Below are 21,838 nucleotides of genomic sequence, written 5' to 3' on the forward strand. Positions count from 1 at the left end.
CCCCGTCCCCCGCCGCCCTCCCCGCAAATGAGAGCTGCTAGTGAAACCTCCAGTGGCTGCGGTCATCTCAATGACCACACTGGATTCACCCTGAGGTGAGTCTGTTCACTGCTCAACAGGAAATGGTCAGTTCAGTTGGGTCCAGTTTCTGTGTAGTGGTACGACTGTTATCTTTTTAACCAGCACACTGTTTCAGTTTAACAGTCATCTTGTGATTTATTAAGCCCTCTGATCCTGTTCCTCCCATGTATTTTGGCCAATGTCCTGTTGTAGTAGTATTTATTTACTTCCTCTAAAGTACACTTCTATATGCTATCTTATTGACCATTATTCTATTTGTTTCTGGCAGTTACGTTAGGTCAGCTTGCTCCCCTCACTTGCTTTTATCTTCCAGGTGCACGGTGTTAACTCTAGACTTGATAAAAACGTTTTACATTGGATTAATGAGAATGCGAGCAGCACTGAGCTAATGCCAGGGTAACACAATTTGCTATAAACCCTCAGACTGCTTAATACTTTTTCATCAGCTCTCTATCCGCTCGCAGTTTGGAAGATGGCATGTGGGTTAACAAAGCATATTTTCTCAGTTTACTGTTGAATGTTTTGTGGGGGGCAGAGGATTAAAACCAACAAAAAACTTGATGTTTGACATATTTTCAGCAATTACTTTGATTCATTCGACATATGCCAATTGAATTCTACTCATGAAAGTAATTCTCCCATTACATTTTCTATTGATTCCTGTTCTACACAGAATCCAACACAAGACAAATACACGTGAATGGTGCATCGATAGTATTTGTAGGAGAGAAATGGCTTCAGATGGTTTTTCATGGATAAAGCCAGAAAAGTAAAAATTTAAAAAAACAAAAATTGTTTTACTATATAGAGACTGCAGAACTATAGGTATGAAAATACTTAGGGCAGGGATATTAAAAAATAACCAGGTCAATGCAAGCACAACTTGTTCATTTATTTATTTGTCCTTATACCTCTGAAAGTCTCTTAACCCGAAATCGAATGTTGCTACAAGAAAGGTCCTTGAAGGTATCTGTGTAGCATAATCACATCAAATAATAGATTACACACCAGTCAACTCTATCGTTTTTTTCCAGCCTGTAATTACCTATCAGTTATGCTAGTGGCTGTCTTTCCTTCCACGTCCTATGAACCCTCCTTTACAATTTACAGATAATCCAATGTCAACAGGACCGTTCCTCTTAATCTTGTTAGGGAATTCTTTTTGCCCCACTAGACATGGAGTGTGGAGTGCACCAGCTTCTCTATTGCTCTGGACATTCTTTTATTGATAAGGCGCCTAGCATCCTGTTTCTTAAGTGCACCTGGTTCTTCATTGAATTGTCAAGGCGTCTCGACTTCCTGCTGTTTCAGGGCAAGGCAGATGGTCAGGTAATGTTCAGATCAGAGAGCATTTTTAAAAAGAAGACTTTTTCTAAAATATAATTTTTATTGATACATAAAATACCACGCATTTATACAACTCTATGCTAATATTCTACCTCACACATAGGAACATTTTGAAAGTTCTAAGGAGTGGCCATTTTATTGTGATCTGATTTCCAGCCCTCCCAAAACTAATGAAAATCTTTCTAGAATTAGCTAATAAGTGTTCTAGGAAGACCCCTGGGTCTAGGGTTTTTTTTTCTTCTTCTTTCTTTCTCACTGGAGATGTTTGTAATTAAATTCTATTACTCTGGAATCTTATTAGTGTCATTATTGAATGCTTTTCTGAAATTGCAGGCATTGTGAAGACTCCCTTACGAAGTAGTCCAGATGGTACATTTAAAGGGACGTGCATAATTTACAAAGGGTCATTTAGTGAAGCTTTATTTTAGAGTCCTCAAGGGGCAAGCTCTAATTACAACTCTGTCAGCTTTAAAATATTCACTAGTTTTCTTCCAATAAACCTTTCATGTCAATTTTATCACATGTGAAATGTGTTTTTCATAAGTCCTTGCATTTTCTTAAAATTCAATATTCAATTTTGTTTCAGTATGAGTTTGAAAGTTCACCAAGTAAAAACACTGTTCCATATTACTAATCTATGCCTCTTTCTACATCTGTCTATCTAATCTATTTATCTCCCACCCTGTACCATTTAGGCTATGTAATTTTGCTCCTTGAAATCCACAACCATAATGTTTAACTACATTACTAGACACAGTTGTAGTAAGAATCTTGAGTTTAACATGTCATTTCAACCTCATTGCTCGCTCCATCATACACCAATGCGGAACTTTCTGAATCTCAATGCAAAGGCGTAGATTCCAGAACATAAACACTCACGTCTTGATTGGACATATCCCAATAGGGTCTCTCTCCATACGACATCACTTCCCACATTACGATTCCATAGCTCCACACATCACTCGCTGATGTGAATTTACGATAGGCAATGGCCTCTGGTGCAGTCCACCGGATAGGAATCTTGCCGCCCTGTGAACATTCGAGCAGCCGTAAGTTGTAGACTCAGTACATTACTGGTGCCATTTTAGTTTCTGAATGTTATTACTGTTTACCAGGCAGGAACAACATTCCTGAGATAGCGCTCCAAACAATACTAGGAGACTTGTTTATTTGAACTGAAGTCTTCCAGGTAGAGACAGTTCTCCTCAGATGTTTTCTTTTGTCACAGGGAAGTGAGCAAGTAATCTGTTTAATTAATTTTGAAAAGCCTACCTAGTATCTGAGCTCTGCTTATGGTACTATTGTAGAAGAAAAGGAATCTCAGGTTTTACAAAATACATATGTTAGCCATGGTATATAAATGGATGTGCAGGTGATACTCATTTTTGACTTCTTGAATTCTTTCAGCCGGCAGCACAAAGGCAATACTTAAGCTTCTAAAATCATGAACTGAAAAGTTAAATAGGAAAATTTCTATCCATCACACTGTCATCCTACTTTTACATAGCATGAGAAACATGACCAACATAGCTAGAAGATAGGCTCCTAGAAAAGCCAAATAATACCAGATGCTACAGCCATTATTGACTTTAACGAAGTGAAGGCATGATTTTGGTTATCATTTAATTTAAAAAAAAACAGCAAAAATGATAAAGCAATTGACTATTACCCAGGAAAAGTTTTAAATGTATTTTGTTTGTTTTTTTGCTTCAAATGTCTTTTGATTATGTTTATGCGCAAGGTGTTTTTAATCAAGTTTCACATTTCCCAGGGTTGCATCTGGGGAGATTAATACAACTTGAATTCAGGCTCTTAAGCTGTTCAAGAGGACATCATTTCAAAGTTTGCATTCTTAGGGCTACTGAAGAGGACAATAAATTGTACTGGAAATTGCACTCATTCACTGCAGTTTACTCTGAAAACCCAGTGTATCACATTTATATTTGTTACATACAGAAGGACACTTGTGCTGCTTTCTGCCTTGCTTAAATAGTTGGCTAAGGTTTTATCTATGGAAATGTATCATTCTAGAAGCCTCTTTAACTTTCCTCTCTCTAACTACCGAGACAAAATAAAAGATCTTCAGCATTCGCACAGATGCATTCTTTCCTAAGTGAATGGAGTCAGAATTCAAAAGAAGGTATGTTTAAGAATCAAAATTAGAGGCAAAGGAACCACGCACTACAAGAAAAAATAATTACCAAACCAAACCAACCAACCAACCAACAAACAAAACACCCAACAACAACAACAAGACAATGCTTAGGATTGTAGATGCAAAATGGTTAGCATTCAGTGGCTGGTAACTGTGTGCTTCATGTTGATTTTAACAGTGTCAGCCCTAATGGCCAATAACTTTTATGATTCCATGTTTATTCCATTAGTATCTTATATTCAGATGGCCCAACTAAGATAGCGTAGCCATTAACTGGATACTGATAACTCTTAACTGTGCCCTAATCCTGGCTTATCTACCAGTAGTAAAATGAAGGCCATTAGATACTGGAAAACCCTGCATAGTGTAAATGTTTTATAAATCCTGTATATACACTTTCAGAGTCAGTAGCGGACCAACTAGAAACATTACTCTATCTTGTTTAAAATAAGATTATTTTTTTTTTAGTAACAGGAAATAACCAAATAGAAAACCTCAAACAAATAGGAAAGAAGGAAGGGAGGAAGGGACAGGGAGAGGGAGAAGGAGAAGAAGAGGGAGAGGAAGAAAGAAAAGAAAGAAATTCAGTACAAAAAATACAATAATAAGTGAAGGTCTACTTTGTGGCTTTGTAAAGTGGTCACACATCTAGAGGCTGTTTCAAAACCCATCTTTTGAAAACATGGTTTAAAAATGGATGCATGGATATGAAGGGGCTCTGAAGGATGAGGAAACTTGTAAAATCACAAAGGGCTTAAACATCAGAGTGAGACGTGAGGAACAGTTTCATCAGAGTCAAAACCCAGAAGTTGCCAAGCCTCCTTACCCTTGTGGTGTAAGCTGCTTCGGGATCATCCTCTAGCACCCGGGACATGCCAAAATCAGACACTTTGCAGACCAGGTTGCTATTGACCAGAATGTTCCGTGCAGCCAGATCTCGATGCACATAGCTCATATCCGATAAATACTTCATCCCAGACCCAATGCCACGGAGCATGCCCACCAGCTGAATGACTGTGAATCGGCCATCGTTTTTCTACAGAAGGAAGGAACGGGGAACAATCTCATTAGCATTAGGCCAAATTAATGTTCACCAAGCGTTTATTACTTGGATCTTTTTTAAATAACTGTATCCGGTATGCAATCAAACTCAACATTATTTCCGGGCCTTTTTGACAAAAGTCACTAATTCACTAGCAAAGTGAGTATATCCTAGAAGCTGGGTTTGCTTCCTGTGATAGATGGAAATTATCCAGCTATAATGAATCTGTGGCTCAAACAGCCCGACACTACAAGAATAAATCAAATGCTACTCTCATCCAACATGGATTATTTAATAGTCTTTAAAAAAAAAAAAGCACATCATTCGCTACTTTTCCTGTTCTTCCTTCGCCCCATTAAAAAAAGTCCGTGACCACCACCAGACAAGGCGGTGCAAGGAGTCTGTTAGAGTTTTCTAAATACCAAAATTCTTGGGTTTAATATAAAGTAGTCACGTACCCTGAGGAATGCATCCAAGGAGCCATTCTCCATGTACTCTGTTATGATCATTACTGGTTTACCTAGAATTTTCAGGAAAAAAAAAAAACACAAACCCTTGATGAGCACTGTAGTTAATGAGATCAAAATGGGCTGTGCACAATTTTACTGCCAAGACACCTGTCTTGTGCGATCTAATTTAATTAAAACAAGCCAAGCTTATGCCTCAGCTGTGGGGAACTAGGAATGAAATATTAAAAAGACGAGTAGGTTTAAATTCCATCTGGAAGGTTAACCCTTTGGGTAGCTTGTTGACAAGGTCTTTAAAGTGGCCGCTGGTATCCAGGGAGCACATGAATGGATAATTGCTCTCTCAAGCAAAAGGGGAAGAAGATAAATGGGCAGGCCTGCTTAAAGGAAAGAAAAAATCTTTAGGATAATTAATTTATTTTGTCCCCAGAAGAGCCACGCGTGCGATACTAAAGGAATCAATGGACAGAGAAACTTTCCTTATTCAGAAAAACCCGGGTTTTAGGAAGCAGTAGCTATGTTGGCTATGTCATTGTTCAGACACATCTTAAAGCTCAAGCATGCACAATATTAACTTCTTTCCCCCTGTCTTGCTCAGATTCGGGGCTGTATTCTTTTTTTCTTTTCTGTAAATGAACTTATTCTATTTGTTTCCTTAAGCCACCTACCTCAGCAGCAACAACAAAATCACAGAAAAGGTTCATTAAATTATTTTATACCAGACAGTTTTAATTCAGTACTGGAAGATTCTTGCTTCCCCCTACTTTCTTCTTCTTCTTCTTTTTTTTTGGGGGGGGGCAAAGAAATCAAAATAATTTTAAGGTTTGGGAGAAGTGGGGAGAAACACCACTTTTATTTCACGTTAGTTTTCTCTCTGAGAACCTTAGGAAATAAGAATCATTCTTTAGTTTCTTAATCACTGGCAATGGACTCAAGAGCTGAAATTCCTTCTTTCTAAAGGGGATTTTGGGAGAGGGGTGGGGGTGGGGTGTAAATCCTCAATATTTTACTAAGGGAAGGGTTAGAGCTAAGAGAACGTAAAAGAGTCCCTGGGAGGAAAATAAAATGTTAGCTTAATGATAAATAAAAAATATTTACACTTTCACTGCTGTAATTGTGGACTGTTTGGACTTAGGGAAAATGGGTTGGGACACATCACTGTGGAAAAGTTCCCCAAATTATTCTAAACGAATACATTTCCCCCCCAGAGCCCCTCTCAGAATAGACTCTGCCCTGGTGTAGCAAAAAGTGAAAACATCTTTGTTTCAAAGGCAAACATTTGGAAGAGCTGAAGTTTTGAATTTCAACAAAGTCTAATTTACAAATTTGTTTTTTTGATTGTGTTTTTGTTGTCCCAAGAAATTTTTTTGAAGCCAAAATTTTGGATTAGAAACCAATAGCATGGAGATTTGATTTTCAAATGATAAATGAAAGCTGGCAGAAAAAGCAGGGATCTTGGTGTAGACCAAAGGATGAGTCAAATCATGTTATCTTTCCCTTTGGCAGTAGGGGAGGGTCCCCACACACCTTTCCATCCTCCATTACACAGGAAAATGCTTGTTCTTGGATTCATTTACCCTCTACATCTGTGACCCCAGTCTTCCCACAGAACAAATGCATCTAAATGAGTTTTAATTAACCTGCCTCAATCAAAAGATACTCTGTCAACTAATGAGAAAGGGTGACTCTCTTGGTGGTGTCATTAACACCTACTTCCATGTCAGCAGATGCTTTGGAGGTGTAGAGAAGACAGTAGAAGACGCAAAAGACAGGGGCATAGTAGAGAGAATTTATAGCCTCCCCATCCATTTAAAAAAAGTTACTCGAGTAACTGCTGGTAATGAATTCACACTCTTCCACTCCACCTTTTCACCCTCACACCTCCCGAGTCTGACTATTGGCACCATCTTCACGATTTTTCTACATTCTTTTTTCTGTTTGTTAACAGTATCCATTTGTCAGAATCTTTATGAGCTCTACAAGAGAAATAAAGATGAATGTCTCCGTAAGCAGAGGGGCTAATAAAGTGGGCCCAGGCTGGGCTCATGGATGGAGGCGGGTTCTTCCCTTGGACAGGCAGGGATGCAGCGGGGAGGGCAGCGAAGGGGGAAGGGGACAGCTCCTCCAGTGGAAATTTTAAATCATTTTAATTCAGTGACAACTGCATTATGCAAATGCACCCAGTCGTTTATAACAGTTACAGCTGTAATAGCTGTGGGTTTTAGAGGCACGGTGGGACTTTAACACAAAGATCCCCTGTTTCTTCTCTCTTCTACCGAGGTGCTGTGAAAATCACTGTCTGCAGCAGGAAAAACACCCCAAGCTGAACAGAGCCTCCTTTTGAGAAGCTGGACCTGCAGAAGTATTTAAACGGAATGTTATCTTTTAATTAAAGTAGTGAAGGGCTCTGGGCAGCCCCGAAGGCCACAGGCAACAGAAAAATATCCTGTCTGTGAAACTAATCTTAAAAAGCAAATAGAGCTATTCTATGCTAATTATAGCCTTCACCTTAGGTGGAAAATTATACTATATCCTTAGCACCAAGGTTCCTTTTTTGAAGGATTCTGAAGATGGGGAAAGATGTACTTCCTAAGACATAATAACACCAGTTAACACTTAAGAGTTGTTTTGTTTTTTTTTAATTTGCCAAGCATTATGTTAAACACACTAAATAATTCATCCAAAATAACCTTGTAAGGCAGGTTCTATTTTTAGCTCTACTTTACAGTTGAGGAAACTGAAAGATTGAGCGGCTCGTCAAGGTCGCTTGCTTGATTAGCAGTGGAGGTGGTATGCAAGTCTTTGGTTCCTAGGCCAAGGGTCTCTAAGTGTGGCCCCGGGAACTGCAGCGATGGCTTACCTTGGAGCTTAGAAATCCCAATGCACGGACCGCATCCCACTTGCTGAATCAAACCTCTGAGGATGAGGTTCAGGAAACTAACACATTTTCCAGAATTCTGGTGGACATTTTAGGACCTCGGAACTAGTGAATACTTTACTTTTTTGGTCACCTCATATTCTCTTAAAGATTTTGTACCCTGCTGCCCTTCTTTCCCTCTGCCCCAGACCTAATATCCAAAGTTTACTCTTTGGCCTACCCATGTCCCCTTCCCTTCACCCATTGGAGCAGCAGCTCTGCACACAGTGATTGAAGATGCTTTCACAGGCACCTCGGATCCGTCAGAGGCACCTTAGCTTTCTTGGAGGAGACATAGCCCAGGCTTACACAATCCTTACAGGTAGTAAATAGTAGGTACTACGGCTCCTGGAATAGAGCCACCTTCAGTAACGACCACTTCGGCTGCACTATCCATGTGGCAATTTATAAGTTGGTCTTAGCCAGCCTTACAGATGCACTCAGGGTTTGCTTTGCAAAATACATCTGTTGAGCTATGTCGTATTTTCACTGAAGCGTGGTTCACAGGCTCAGTGAATGCTAATGGACTAAAAATGGAAAGTTCAACCAGGTGTTACTGTAAATAGGTGCTGAACTGAAACAACCATAAATCAGGCAGAGCAGACAAGCAAATCCCCCTAAACATAATAAAGATTCCCAAGATCCCCTCCCTGCATGTACAATTAAAGCTTCAAGCACAAGGTGTGGCGAGGGTTTGTTGTGTTTTATATGAAAAGTACTTAAAATTTATTTTGCTTACCATCTGCTTGTGCCTATCCTGTGACAATCAGTTGGGTCTAGCAAAGATTTGAAAGATGGCGAGGCATAACAAAAATCTGCAATATTAATTTCCCTAAAATCTCACACAAGCTGCCTTGGAAAGAGGGTATCAGCCTAAACCATAGACCCATTTAGAGCTGACTATAAGATTAATGACTTGTCCTGCACTGATTTCCTCCTATTAGCAATCAGTGGGTCTGCTCCATCTGTCATTTTCCTGGAAAGAAAATGTGTGTTTAATTTGCCAGTAACTTCTAAGTTGGCTTTGCAAAGGGAGTGACCCACATACATTTGGTGACGACGCCTTCCAAGTGAATTATATTCGGGTGGTCAAACTGTCCCATGATGCTGGCCTCACTCAGGAAGTCTCTTCGCTGTTTGTCTGTGTAACCCGCTTTCAGAGTCTTAATGGCCACACAGATCTCTCTCTTGCCAGGCACTTTGAGACGCCCACTGCAGACTTCACCAAACTCGCCTTTGGGAGAGAAAAAGAATTGACTATGGACCAGGAGCACAGCACGTTCAGAGTGAGAGAGGAACAGCTAACATTTGTTGAGTGTTTATTACATGCCAGGCACTGTGCTAGTGTTTTACACAGATCAAGGAAATTTCATGTGTGCAGATATTTACATGTATACGTGTACATACAGTACACTCATATGCATTTACAATATATAATCACACATGGGTATTTAACATCCACCAAGAAAATAGGCTTATTAGACAGACACTCAGACACTTACCAACTCCTATGACTTTTTCAATCTTAATGCAGGATGCATCGATTTCTTTGGCAAATTCTCGAACTGCTTGGTTGGGATCTTCGTATGTAAAGGGATCCACGTAAGTTCTAACACCTAGGTAATAAATGTGATAGATTGACTGAACGCTTCTCAGGAACCACTAAATACGCTGAAGTCGTGTCTAAAAATACTTCGCACAGGAAAAGTTTTCTTAGCATGAGAAAAATCCTTAGCATAGACAGACGAAAATGCTTAAATTCTTGCTCTGGTTTTCATTAGGGGGTAAACAAGGAATTGTTAGCTACTTAAGAGGCTGTAGCTCCACTGACTGCCTGGAATGCCTTCACACTTCAAGGACACAATTTTTAAAACGACCTATCCCATGGAGAAAAAGAGTCTCTCTAAGGCAATTTAGAATGTGTTAGCTGAATATTGTTGTCTCAAGCAATTGTTCATGTCCCACTCACCATCAACAGCTATCCTCCTTTAGGGAAGATAATACGAACTTTCTTTCTCAACGGGCGGTACCTACGTGGTACCACCACCTTTTGCCCAATATCTGGACCAGTTAAATATATGACCAACAATTGACAAACTAAGATTGAACCTAGGTTAAAATGGATAAGAGGGATAATATCAGCTAGTTTATTTGAGAATATATCCTCTGTATTGGATCTCCACTTTTATTCTGTTTTGGGGAGAAGGTGATGTAAATGAAGACATTGGAGTTCACCTGGAAGCTTCCATGGGAGCAAATGTAGCCTAATTGTGATTGATTTGAACACCAGGGAGTGTCATTCAGCCATACCCCATAATCACTTGTAAACCAAGTTCAGAATGTGAGCTCTAAAGCAGCCCAGAGACGCATTAATAATTACTGGGAACTTACTACTGCCATTAACGCCTTTCCTTTCCCTAGGGCTTTGGGACCCTGAGAGGATATAGGACAACAGTTGGCCAATCACTTTGATTTTCCAGACCTATCAGTCTTGTCCTCATCTCAAAAAAAATTACAACATTTTTGTTTTAAAAAAACAGATGCTACATGCAAATTCAAAGTATCGTTTTAGACAGGAAAAAAGGCGAACAAATGGAAAGTCGTCAGACATTCTATGTCCTGCATCACTTTATATGCTCTAACCAAGAAAATCTTTCTTAAGATTATTCTTCCAACCCCTGGTCTCTCTCTTCCTTTTACCTCCACGGGCTGTTTAAGAGGGTACATATTACCCACAGGTTGCTATTTAAATGTAAATTAGTCAAAATTAAATACTATATAAAATTTACTTCCTTATTCACATTAGCTACTTGTGGTTATTGGATAATGTATTGGCTGGTCAGAGGTATAACACGGTGCCATCAACTCGGAAAGTTCTATCTAACAGTGTTCCTGGAGTCATCAACCATTGTCCATTTAAGAGTCTCTATCTTGCTCATGTCCTTCTAGAGCCAATTCTTCACATTTATTCTGTGACCCACTTGGAACACAATTATAACTAGAATCCACTAAAGAAATATTGATGGTCCTGAATTCTTCAGCACATGTCCTTTGGGGTTTAGCAATTACTGTTCAATTCCTTATTCCTTCTTCTCCAAAACATTTACCTTATAATTGAGAAAAATTGTTACCTGTTAAATCTTGTCACCCAGATACAAAATTAAAATAGCTCCTCTAATACCTTTTCAAGGTGGAGGATAAAAGAAGGGAAAACAAGAATCTAAAGCAATTTCCCCAATGCTCATCTTTAATCTCACTTGCAACAATCCCCAGTCACATATGTCAGTTTGATACTCTGAAGTACATTATGTGGATAATTCCATGAAAGGAATAGAATATGAATAGCCACATGAATATTATTGAGAAATTGCTAAACTGAAAACAGAAGACATGCTCTCAAAATAAAATTATTTTTAATCCAATTTTTTGTACCTTGATTCAAATGTTTCTCTTCATCTGCGTCTTGTTTGGCTTTACTGTATTTACTCCGCCTATTAAAAATTAAAAAAGAAAATAAAGAGAAGAAACAAAATTATTTTCAAAAGCTGAAAGCCATAGGTTTTTTGCTACCATAATATAAGGCAGGCAGATATACTATGCACATTTCACAGATGAGAAAACTGAGGTTTACGAGAGGTGACCTAACAAGATGAACAGCTTCTCATCTTGGTAGTGAATAATGGTTTCAAGTGCAAGCAGTCAGAGCACAGTCTCTGCTCTTACCCACTATATTAAACTGAAGTGATAAACCAAGTATTTTATAATTATAATTTCAAATCCCCAGAAGAAATTTATATTATTGAAGATAGATTATAAATTTATTGGCTAGTTTGCTCATAAGTATTCTGAATTGAAATACGTTTCCTTGGGTAAATCCTGCATGAATCAAAGGGCAATAATGTTCAATATGTGATAGGTAATTCAATATCATAGCATACGATATTCTGTGGTTATTGGTTTCAGCTGTTGCATACAAAATCCTCAATTATTAACAGAAATTTCAAAGGTAAATATTTGCGTTGTACTGGATTACATTCCTTAAGAGTTTGTAGAAAACTTGCAAGGATAAAAATGAGAAGTTTCTATTTGTAGCCTAATTATCTTTCCAAAAAAATGGTATATGGTTTTACAGTTGTCATTCTGCTCTACGTGTCCTCTAGGCATGTGATCTGGCTTTGCTATAAAGTCCTGGGAATCAGAAATCTTGACTATATATAAGTCTTGAATCAGTAATCTTGATACATCATAGATATGTGTGTATGTGTAGGTGTATACCGTGGGTGCCAAAAAAATGTATGCAAGTGGACACTTTGGTCAACATTGATGAAGCAGTAGTTCGCCATAATCAGAAGTGTCTGGACGCTGATGGTAACCACTCTGAGCATCTCTTGTAATTGCAGAAGTCAAATGTGACTTGTATTCATCTTTTGTTATTGGTATATATTGAGTATTACAATTTTAATACAGTTTTTCTTTCTTAAAATGTGCATACATTTTTTTTTTTTGGCACCTGTATATCACTTAAATGAATTGGAAATCAACTTAGTTGCTATTACAGCTCTCTAAAGTTTGGGAAGATGAAACTAAATTAGTGAATAAAAATGTGTTCACTTATGTTTCTATCAAAAAACGCAAAGTTGACATTGCAGTTTGTAATCATCTAGCATTTCCTCGGAGCTTTAAAAACAACATAAGTCAAGATGCTTACAATATGAGGAAACTGAGGCTCTGAGGTAACAAAAGACGCCCTGGAGGCCATAGTGAGCCTCAGCAGTGTGGTCCTGTCAGAATCTGGTAACAGAAGCCCCAACTGAACAGTAGAGAAGGGCAGATGATCATGTAAAAGAGAGAACAATGGAGAACCTAAAGGAACCAGGCAGCGCAAGGAGAGAGGCAGCCCAACCATGGTCACGTGCTCCAAGCTTCTCGCCCACATTCCTCTCCTCATTGTCAGCAACGCAGGACCCAGCTCCACACTGAGACCCTCAGAGCCTACAGATGTTCCTCCGTGTGTATAATTCCCTTGCAAATAATAATACCTTGCGCTTTTCCATGGCATTTAACTTTTCAAAGTGCTCTCATCACATATATTATTTCCTCCCCTAACTGTTGGCAAAGCAGGAACCAGCTTAGTAAACAGAGACCCAGTTCCTAGAGTTAACTGCAAAGCGTGTGTAATTCAGTCCCAAATAATAGCTTGCCTTCTTACTTTGTATTTAACTCTCTGAAGAGCCTTCATGTCTTTTACTGAATTGTATGTTCCCACCAACCCTCCGAAAGCAATCAGGCAGACAGACACACACTCTGTACAGATATGGACATAGAGGGAGCAGGCTAGTGATTCACCCACGACCCTCTCAGCAAGTATAGGCGTGTGTCTGCCTTGATCCAACTCACGCCTCACATGCCTCTCATAGTGGAGATGAAGTTATTTGATGCTTTGAGAGTTAATTATAAGTAATTTTACATTCTATATCAGTAAATCCACTTAAATTGTATTTCACTGCTCTCAAAATACATTGCTGCATCAAAGACACTAAACAAGTTGAAATATCCCGAAACCAAATATGTCACTGAAAGATGTACTCCCCCCTCAATCTTCCCACCTCTTTCCCCTTTTACAGGAAATATAAGAGTGTTAGGTCAGGGACTATGAAAACAACATTTTATGTCGGGGAAACGCGTGGCTAGGTCCCAAGGGTGTGATAGGGTCCTGCCAGCCTGAGAGACTGTATCTTATCAGAGCTCCTAAAAGCATTACCTAAAATTACAAGTATATCTTTCAAATCACTTTAGATCTCCAATTTGAATTTCTTTCCTTTAAAGAAGGAAAAAATTGCACAGAGCAGGAGAGCTTTGGTACCAATTTTAAATAGTGAGTTCGTCAAAAACTCTGGTATCTACCAATAGAAGCAAGTGGCCTCACGCGGCCCAGGAGTGTGGTAATCTGTTTTACATCAAGTCCATTCATTAAATATGTGCAAAGCCAGAGGAAATGCCAAATGGCAGGGATCATTAATTATAAGGCTGCTGTGCCTATCTCTTCCTCAGACTTCTAAACATCAGGGAGGAATTAAATTAGAGGTGAAGGTGTATCTTTAAGGAACCTTCTTTTCTTTGGAGTGTGGCGTGGAGGTGCGGGCCCTGCAAAAGTATAGGGAATGCCGAAAACAGAAACACAAGGATTACTGTTCAAAGGCTAATTGCAGCCTATTAGCTTTTTAATAATACCTTGAAAACTCAAATGCCTGAGTCCCACTCTACCTTTGTCACCTGATGACCCTTCCTCCTTGTCTCAGGGTAGGACAATGGGTCCCTTATTGTCCCAAGAAAGAAAGCCCATTGGAGGGTATTATTGGGTCAGCCAGCCTAGAGGAAACCACGCAGCCCAAAGAAGTGCTAACTTAAGACTGACATCCGAGGCAGATCACCCGAATGGCAGAAGGAAACCTTTGTTGTAGATTTTCTAATTATTGAGATGTGGGCAAGCTGATTAAAAAAGGGTAAGGACGGGAGTGGTGGGCCAGTGAACATTCCAGAAGGAAACATGGAACCTTTCAACTGCTGGAGTTAGATAAAAGAGTCTCCTCTGCAGGTGAAACTTTGAAAGGGGGTGAGCTAAGCCCTCCCTCTGTCAAAGGGAGGCATAAAAAGGGTATTAACAGACATTGTTGAGGAGCAGCATGAGCCCCCAGCACCGCCCTCCCCACCAAAGTGTTGTTCCTGGCACCCTGACTATTCAATTAAACAAACGAAATAGTGGACGGGGAGCAGGGCAGAGGCCCAGCATAAACCCCGCTTTTATTAAAAGACTAACTTTCCTGACCGAGTGGATGGATTTGATTGATGTGGTTCACGGTTCCAAAACTAATTAGTAAAAGGTAAGTAATTTATTCAGCTAAAGTGCAGATTAAAGAAGATAAAGCAGGGTAATAACTAGCATGGCTCCAGGAGGACCCTTTTCAGCGTTCAATGGCATCACCCGTGACAATTCATAGAAGCCATCTTTCTTTACCCCCTTCCTTAAGCTGTCATTGTTCTTGCACCAAATGATGTCTAAATGTTCTTTCATGAGCAACATTTTGAAACGGTTGGAATTGAACTGTACGATTGCACGCAAGTTGTTTAGAAATGTTCCCGCAGTACCATCTGCCCTCTAATTGTATGAATTTACATGACTTCATCAGAGCCGATTTAGGCTACCATTTAAGTGTATTCATTCTCATGTGATCATAATATTTTAACGAGGACACCAGGGAAGACAGATACAGGCTGAATGGCAACTGTTTTACCATTACGTGAACGGTTAGCTCCAAAGTGGAAAATCTTAACCTTCCCAAGAAGACAAAATCAACTTGCAGTGGCTGACTTTATATTATACACTAGACTTGCACATTAATTCACAGATTACGAATGTTACCAACATCACTGAGGGGGCTTTTGAAATTTGGGGCCAACAGAACTATCGATGTTAGCTTTTTATGTAGATCAAATTTTCAGTGAAGAAGACATTAAAATAATCGATCTATGCCAGTTATTGGAAATCAGGAGAGATGGACTCCTGACCTGATCAGGCAACTAACTAACTCTGTGAACTTGGTTAGTTAATTGTTTAACCTCCTCTCCAGTCCTCAAGTTCTTAATATACAAGATGACAGTGTTAGAATTACGCAGTTTCCTAAACCAGAGCCATTCCCTCACAAATTTTGCAATAGACACTTCACTTTTTAAAAAAATCAATTCACTTTTTTTTTGTTGTTAATTCGGGTAAAAGGGGTACTTTATAACCCTAACATAAAGGGAAACCCAGTATCGCTAGCAATCATTAGAAGGTCAGTATCAAATCAGCCTATGCATGGTTGTTAGGCAATCCTTGTCTCTGATCACCAAACTGTCCTTTAGAAAAGATAGAGGCATCTGGTATTCTGCTCCTTTGTTAAGTGTTTTTCATATGTGAACAATAAAACACTATTTGGAGAAGATACCCTAGGCTGAGGCAATCTAAATTAATACTATTTGGGATGCTTCTGAAGTAAACCCAGTGAAATTGTTCATATAAAGCGGGGAGTGGAGGGTGGGGGGGGCGGTTTAGAGAAATTTAACACATTCGATCATAAGTCCTGGAGGTTATGACCTTATTATTGCATCTTATGATGTCCTTTCAAAAATCATTTCACAAAGCAGTAACCCTGTAGAGCTTGCTAATATGTATACCTAGAAGGACATGAGGAAATAATCCTGTGCTGCTAAGAGAAGGCGCATATGTGGTTTGGGATAACATTTCTAGGTCCGGCATCACATAGACACAGGAGGTGCTGTACCTGAAACAGCCCAGTTAGCAAATACAATTAATTGTGTTCACTGAAAAGCTGATAGAATCCTTAAATTATAACTCAACTAATGAGGAAGACACTGATCAAAGACGCTTATAAAAAAATATATATAAGTTCATTTGCTTAACATAACATGGGTGGTAAACACATACAGTATATCTAAGTCAACGTACTTTGTGCGACATGCCATTTAAAATATATAAATAAAGTTTATAAACTTAGTAGTTTGACTTTTTCACGGAGATCTGTAAATGTTTACACATCCAAGTTGGCCAAAAGGAAAATGTGAATCTCTCCACTGGAAAAAAAAAATATATTGAAGATTATTCTGGCTTCTCTAAAGCTCAGGCTTCTTTGTATAAAGTAAATGTAATGAAATAAATGACGTAACTACTACAAAAAATCTAGCATGATACCAGTGGTGAGCCTGAGACTGTTTCGTCTTCCTTAAATAACAAATTTGCACCAGATAGGCTTTCTCCTTGAGTAATCAGACGGACTGAAACTTTGCTCCCTATGTGAGCTCCTGTCAATCTACCTCTTAAACATCTCCTATGGCACCAGCCGTGTGGGGTTCAGGTGGAGGAGGAATCAACCTGGAAGGGCTCTGTCTCTAGCGTCCATCTTGCCATCAACATTCTGTGGCTCTAGGAAGCGAGCAGCAGCCCCATCACTCTCCAGGCTAGAGTGTCTCCTTTGTTCTTTTCGCAGACGGCTAGCTGCAGTGTGGCGAGACTGTTTTGGAGGTACCATCTACCATCTTTCATTCGTAGCCTGGGCCAGGCTTTCATCTGTCCTGCCCGTCTCCTCTGTCTTCACCTGTTCTCATCCCATTTAGACACTTGCAGTCGAACATGACAGAGCACACAGCCAGCATGCGGAGAAGCGTCAGCTGAGCGTGCGGCAGCTGCGCCAATGCCTGTCAGCTACCTGGCTCCAGGCGGCCTTCCCCATGACAGCTTTATGGCCGACACTAAAGCAGAATCAATAGGAGGGCAAAGGGTTGACATTTCATTTTCTAAAAAGTGATCCATTGTGGACCAATCACCAAGCAGTGTTTATCAGCCTTGGGAAGTGACATTTTTTTTTTTTTTTAAATAGGAAAGAAGGGACAGGAATCATCGCTGGGTAACTCGACAGGTTCAATTCTCTAAGGTGGGGACTCATAATTGGAAATTCAATGCATCCTGCTATCAATCCTGCCTTAAATAATAAAGCGATCAATAAAATCAGAAAGGAAATTAAGCCATCAAGATTGCAATGCTATTTTCTAGAGCAGTAGCTTTTAATAAACTTGCCTTCCTGCATTACATTTTCCTTCCTTTTCGTCAAAGCAGAACCTCCAAAGAGAAACGTATAATGAGGTGACTTATTTCTAATTAGTCCAGTTTGACTGCTAAAACGAAAGAAAAAAAAAGTACATCTAAAGGCAAGCTGGGCTACGACTAGAGAATACTTCCAACCAACACCACAGAAAAGGACGAGACTCCCTTTCTGCAAATGAGTGTTCTCTCAAATGCCTCTGAGCATCACGTGGTGCTCGATTTCAGCCAAAGAGTTTCTGAAGCAAAGGTCATTAATATGTTTTCTACTTTTAGGCTTTTAAACATCTACATTTTCTGATAATGAAAGTTATTTATATACACTGTAAAATTTTCAAATGCAGGAATGTGTGACAAGGAAAGCAAAAGCCCACGTAATTTCTACACACCCCCTCATCGCATCCCCGACTTCCCACTATCAAATGGGTTTATGCATGTTAATGCATACAGGTCCCCATGTGTATATGTGCCCGGCAGGTATACATACACGAAATCAAATGAAAACGGACAAGAAAGAGGTCCATCTTGACTAACTTCCAAAATCAATGCCCGGGAAGGAAAGAACACTGGAAATTCAAATCCTAGTCAAGGCCAGTTGAAGGCCCAGATACACCATTACATGGGACGGAGCAAGCGTATCCCTATGTATGTTTGTATGAATGTATTACAGCAACAAGGATGACAGTTTGTGGCAGATTAACTTCTTCAAGATGGAACTCGCTGCTGGAATCAAACACACCTACGGACAGACTTTGCACCAAAAAGAACCAAGACATTGATCCATGCAGGTGCCCACACACAACGAAGACTTATTCCATTCCAGGTTACAGTGACCATCATGGATGTCTATATAATAGGACCTTCTGGAGAGGAAGGGCGGAGACATGATATTAATAAATACATGTGACAAGTGGGACCATATCCAGGCAAAGGAAGATATATGGTCATCGTCCTAAGTACAATGTATCACAAAGTGAGGGAAAGGCATGGTGGCTTGCCCAGGCCAGTGGCAACAGCCAGAGGCATTTTTGTGTCATCAGCAAGATCATCACCGGGAGAGGCAGAGACAGACACTGCAACAGTGGCCTGAGAGCCCAGCATGGTTAGTGGGGGTCCGGCAGAAACTCTGTCACTAGGGCAGTGTAATGCCCCGGGCTATAAAGATATACTATATAAAGTACTACGTCTTTCTGAGTGTCATTTTCCTCTTCTATAGCATGAAACGTTGATATCTAAGAGGATCGTTTTGATATCGTCAGATTCTGCTTTTTTTTTATGCCAAAAGCCTCACTTTGTCAAACTATTGATGGGATAGGGGGTAAGGTCGGAAAAGGGGCAGATTCTCTCACCTGAGACAAAGAAGGCCTAGACGTGGGCACATACTGAAGAGCAGCTACCCACCCCGCCCCCCACACACACCCCATTCCTTCAGAGGCTCCAGGCAGTGTTAGTAAGTAGACGGAAGCAACAACAATAAGAAAAACTGGCTCAAATGAACAACCTGCCAAACCATTTTTATATCTCTTTTCTAGATTGTTTTTCAAGTACCAAGTGAGATTGTAAGTAATCTACTGGTTTAGATGTATTTCCAAGAACAATGCCATACCCACAAGGTGCTCAATAGATATTCCCTGGAAGCCCTCACAGCCTTTCCTGAGGGAGATTGGACGTAGTGCCATTTCTTTGCTTTGGTTGCCAGTATTATTAACCAGTATCATGTTGAAGCACCTACTGTGTGCTGCATTATCTACTGTGACTATCAAAATTCTCCTGTCAATAACTCCTTGAGGCGGATATTATTATCTCTATTCCATAAAAGGGAAACAAAGATCCAAAGAGGTTAAGTAATATAGCTGACAAATGGCAGAGCTTAAATTTTGGGCCCAAGTTTTATAGGGTTTTGTTGTTGTTGTTGTTTGCCTTTGGCAGTAAGTCCAAGCTTAGGAGACATATAAATGTAACACCTTACAGCTTAGAGCATCTAGAAATCTCCCATTGGCTTGTTTTTCAGCTTGGTTTCCTGGAATTAGTTGGGTCTTTCCAGGCTCTCAGGCTGTGAAGCTGCCAGCAGGGCACAGTAGGCAGCTCCAGGAAGGGTCTGAGGAGATCAAAGCCACGGGAAAGGGGCTTGCGATGCAAATGCCGTGTTTATAATGCTAATCAAAAGCCTCAGCTTTGTGCGGAGGAGACAAAACGCTGCCTCATAAAACCTGGGAAGGGAGGGGCTGCATGCAGTGAGTGTCTTCAGTGCTTACCTCCTGCTGATAACAAAGGCTGCTATGAGAATGACCACCAGCACCACGCTGCCTGACACAGAGACCAGGAGAACGGTGGAGTTGGCCCCGTCGCCAATGATCCGGGAAGGCACTGGCAAAGACAGGAACACAGGGGTCACCTTTGAGAAGGTCCTAAGAGCTAGGACTTCTCACTGGGTCACAAGTGTCAACGCTCTGAAGCCATTCAGAATGCCCCCGGCCTCTTCGTGAGATATGCACGCAACAGCATTTTCTAAGCTTTCATGAGACAAAGGCATTCTTTCTATAATTGCAGGAAGAAGTTCAACCAGAAGAGTCTTACTAAATCCTACGGTAAACTGTACTACTCATTGCTTTTTCTTCTTTTCCTTTTCATGCTCACCCCTAACACTTACAGAATGATCTGGTGCATTCTTTAGTGAGAAAGACACTTAAGAAATTTCAGAGAGGACAACAGTTTTGAATGTTCCTCTCCCTCCCGCCCCTATCAAATCTATCAAAAACCTGCCCGGTACTACCCACCTCAAAAGCCACTTCCTCCTTGAAGCCTTCCAGGATAACCCCAGTGGATGTCAAACTCTTTCAGATTCAATTCTGGAGTACTTTCTCTTTTGTTTTGTTTTTGGGCTTGTTTTTTTTATTTTTTAATTCTTATTTTATTGAAAAATTTGTGAATAATATTGAATACTTTCTAGAACTGATGTTGAAAATTCTGCTCCACTGTCTCATCAGGTAGGCTCAATTTTGGTTTGTTAATTATGAGGTGGAGATATCTTATGTAACCTACTTATACATGGGTATGTCCTCTGTTAACATTTTTGATTCAATCACCCAGTTGTTCCAACTCACAATATTGATGGAACTGATATAATTGTCCAAAGGAGCTTTAAAACTGGTCTGACTTGATTTTAAAAGATTCCTAGAAATAAGCAGGAAAGAAAAAAAAAAGTCCCCTTCTTTAATTTTCCCAGGGAGAAACTCCCTATCTAAATGAAAGATAGTTATGCAACTCTTAGTTGGTTTAGCAATCCTCTTTTTCATGGTTTATAGAACTCTGAAACCAAGAGAAAAACAGGTGATATTTTTCTTTTTGTTAAGACTACATTCTTCCATCATATGAAAAGACAGGTCAGATAATACTATGGAAAAATGCTCTTCTCTAAATAGCATGAAGTATTCTAAGTTACAGCCATCAGCCACCTAATTCCAAGCAATGTTCAATGCAACAAAATGTTTGCCTAATCAAAACTTATGTACAGCTCCTTGGACTTCACTGTAATGGAATTTGCTCTGGATGGTAAAACAGCCTCAGAACTAGTTACCTGTGTTGGTTGTGACCTCCAGGGGCTCGCTGAAGTCTCCATAGCCAGCTGCTGTCCTCGCTCGAACGTGGAAAACATAGGAGGTCAGAGGGTTCAGACCTTTGATATCCGTGTTCCTGGCAGCGGTCCGGACAATCCGATAGCTTCGCTCATTCTGATCCTATGTTATAGAAAGATAAAATGAAGGAAGATGGCAAAAGAAACCCTGCACTTATCTTATGCACAATAGGAAAGGCGCCAAGCCAGTCTACTCAGAGGTTGAAAAGAAAATGGAGATTGGTAAATTCTCTAAACCCTATACCCTCTTCCATGTTAGAAGTACTACTGTTACTTCTTAGATGTTGAAAGAAATGCAGAGTCATGTGTGATTATTGTTGACACTGAGTGTCTCCAGATCTTGACTCATAATCTTTTTAAAAAAGAACATTAGATTATGGTTGGTGGCTTTTCTCACTCCACAGCCAGCAATTTAACTGAAATAACTATAAGAAAGTCCCTTGCCTTTTTCAACTTTCTGTCTAGAAAATGTCAAAAATGTTGTAATCTGGTTTCAATGAAAAAAAAAAATCCTGTTCCTTTTCTGCTTTTAATGAGGAA

The 21,838-nt window shown here is 39.9% G+C and overlaps 1 protein-coding gene across 1 annotated transcript in view; it reads right to left on the reverse strand.

Annotated features, from left to right (window-relative positions):
- EPHA4 (EPH receptor A4) overlaps positions 1-21,838 on the reverse strand; it is a 142,016-nt gene that overhangs the window by 12,739 nt on the left and 107,439 nt on the right. The window contains exons 6-13 of the mRNA XM_019638205.1: positions 21,242-21,401; positions 19,920-20,031; positions 11,442-11,500; positions 9,512-9,625; positions 9,058-9,243; positions 5,084-5,145; positions 4,410-4,619; positions 2,308-2,457 (exon numbers count right to left, since the gene is read on the reverse strand). Coding sequence (XP_019493750.1) covers positions 2,308-2,457; positions 4,410-4,619; positions 5,084-5,145; positions 9,058-9,243; positions 9,512-9,625; positions 11,442-11,500; positions 19,920-20,031; positions 21,242-21,401 — 1,053 coding nt within the window. The remainder of the gene's footprint in view (positions 1-2,307; positions 2,458-4,409; positions 4,620-5,083; positions 5,146-9,057; positions 9,244-9,511; positions 9,626-11,441; positions 11,501-19,919; positions 20,032-21,241; positions 21,402-21,838) is intronic.

The sequence above is a fragment of the Hipposideros armiger genome, unplaced genomic scaffold (assembly GCF_001890085.2).
Source record: "Hipposideros armiger isolate ML-2016 unplaced genomic scaffold, ASM189008v1 scaffold_38, whole genome shotgun sequence".
Classification (NCBI taxonomy): domain Eukaryota; kingdom Metazoa; phylum Chordata; class Mammalia; order Chiroptera; family Hipposideridae; genus Hipposideros; species Hipposideros armiger.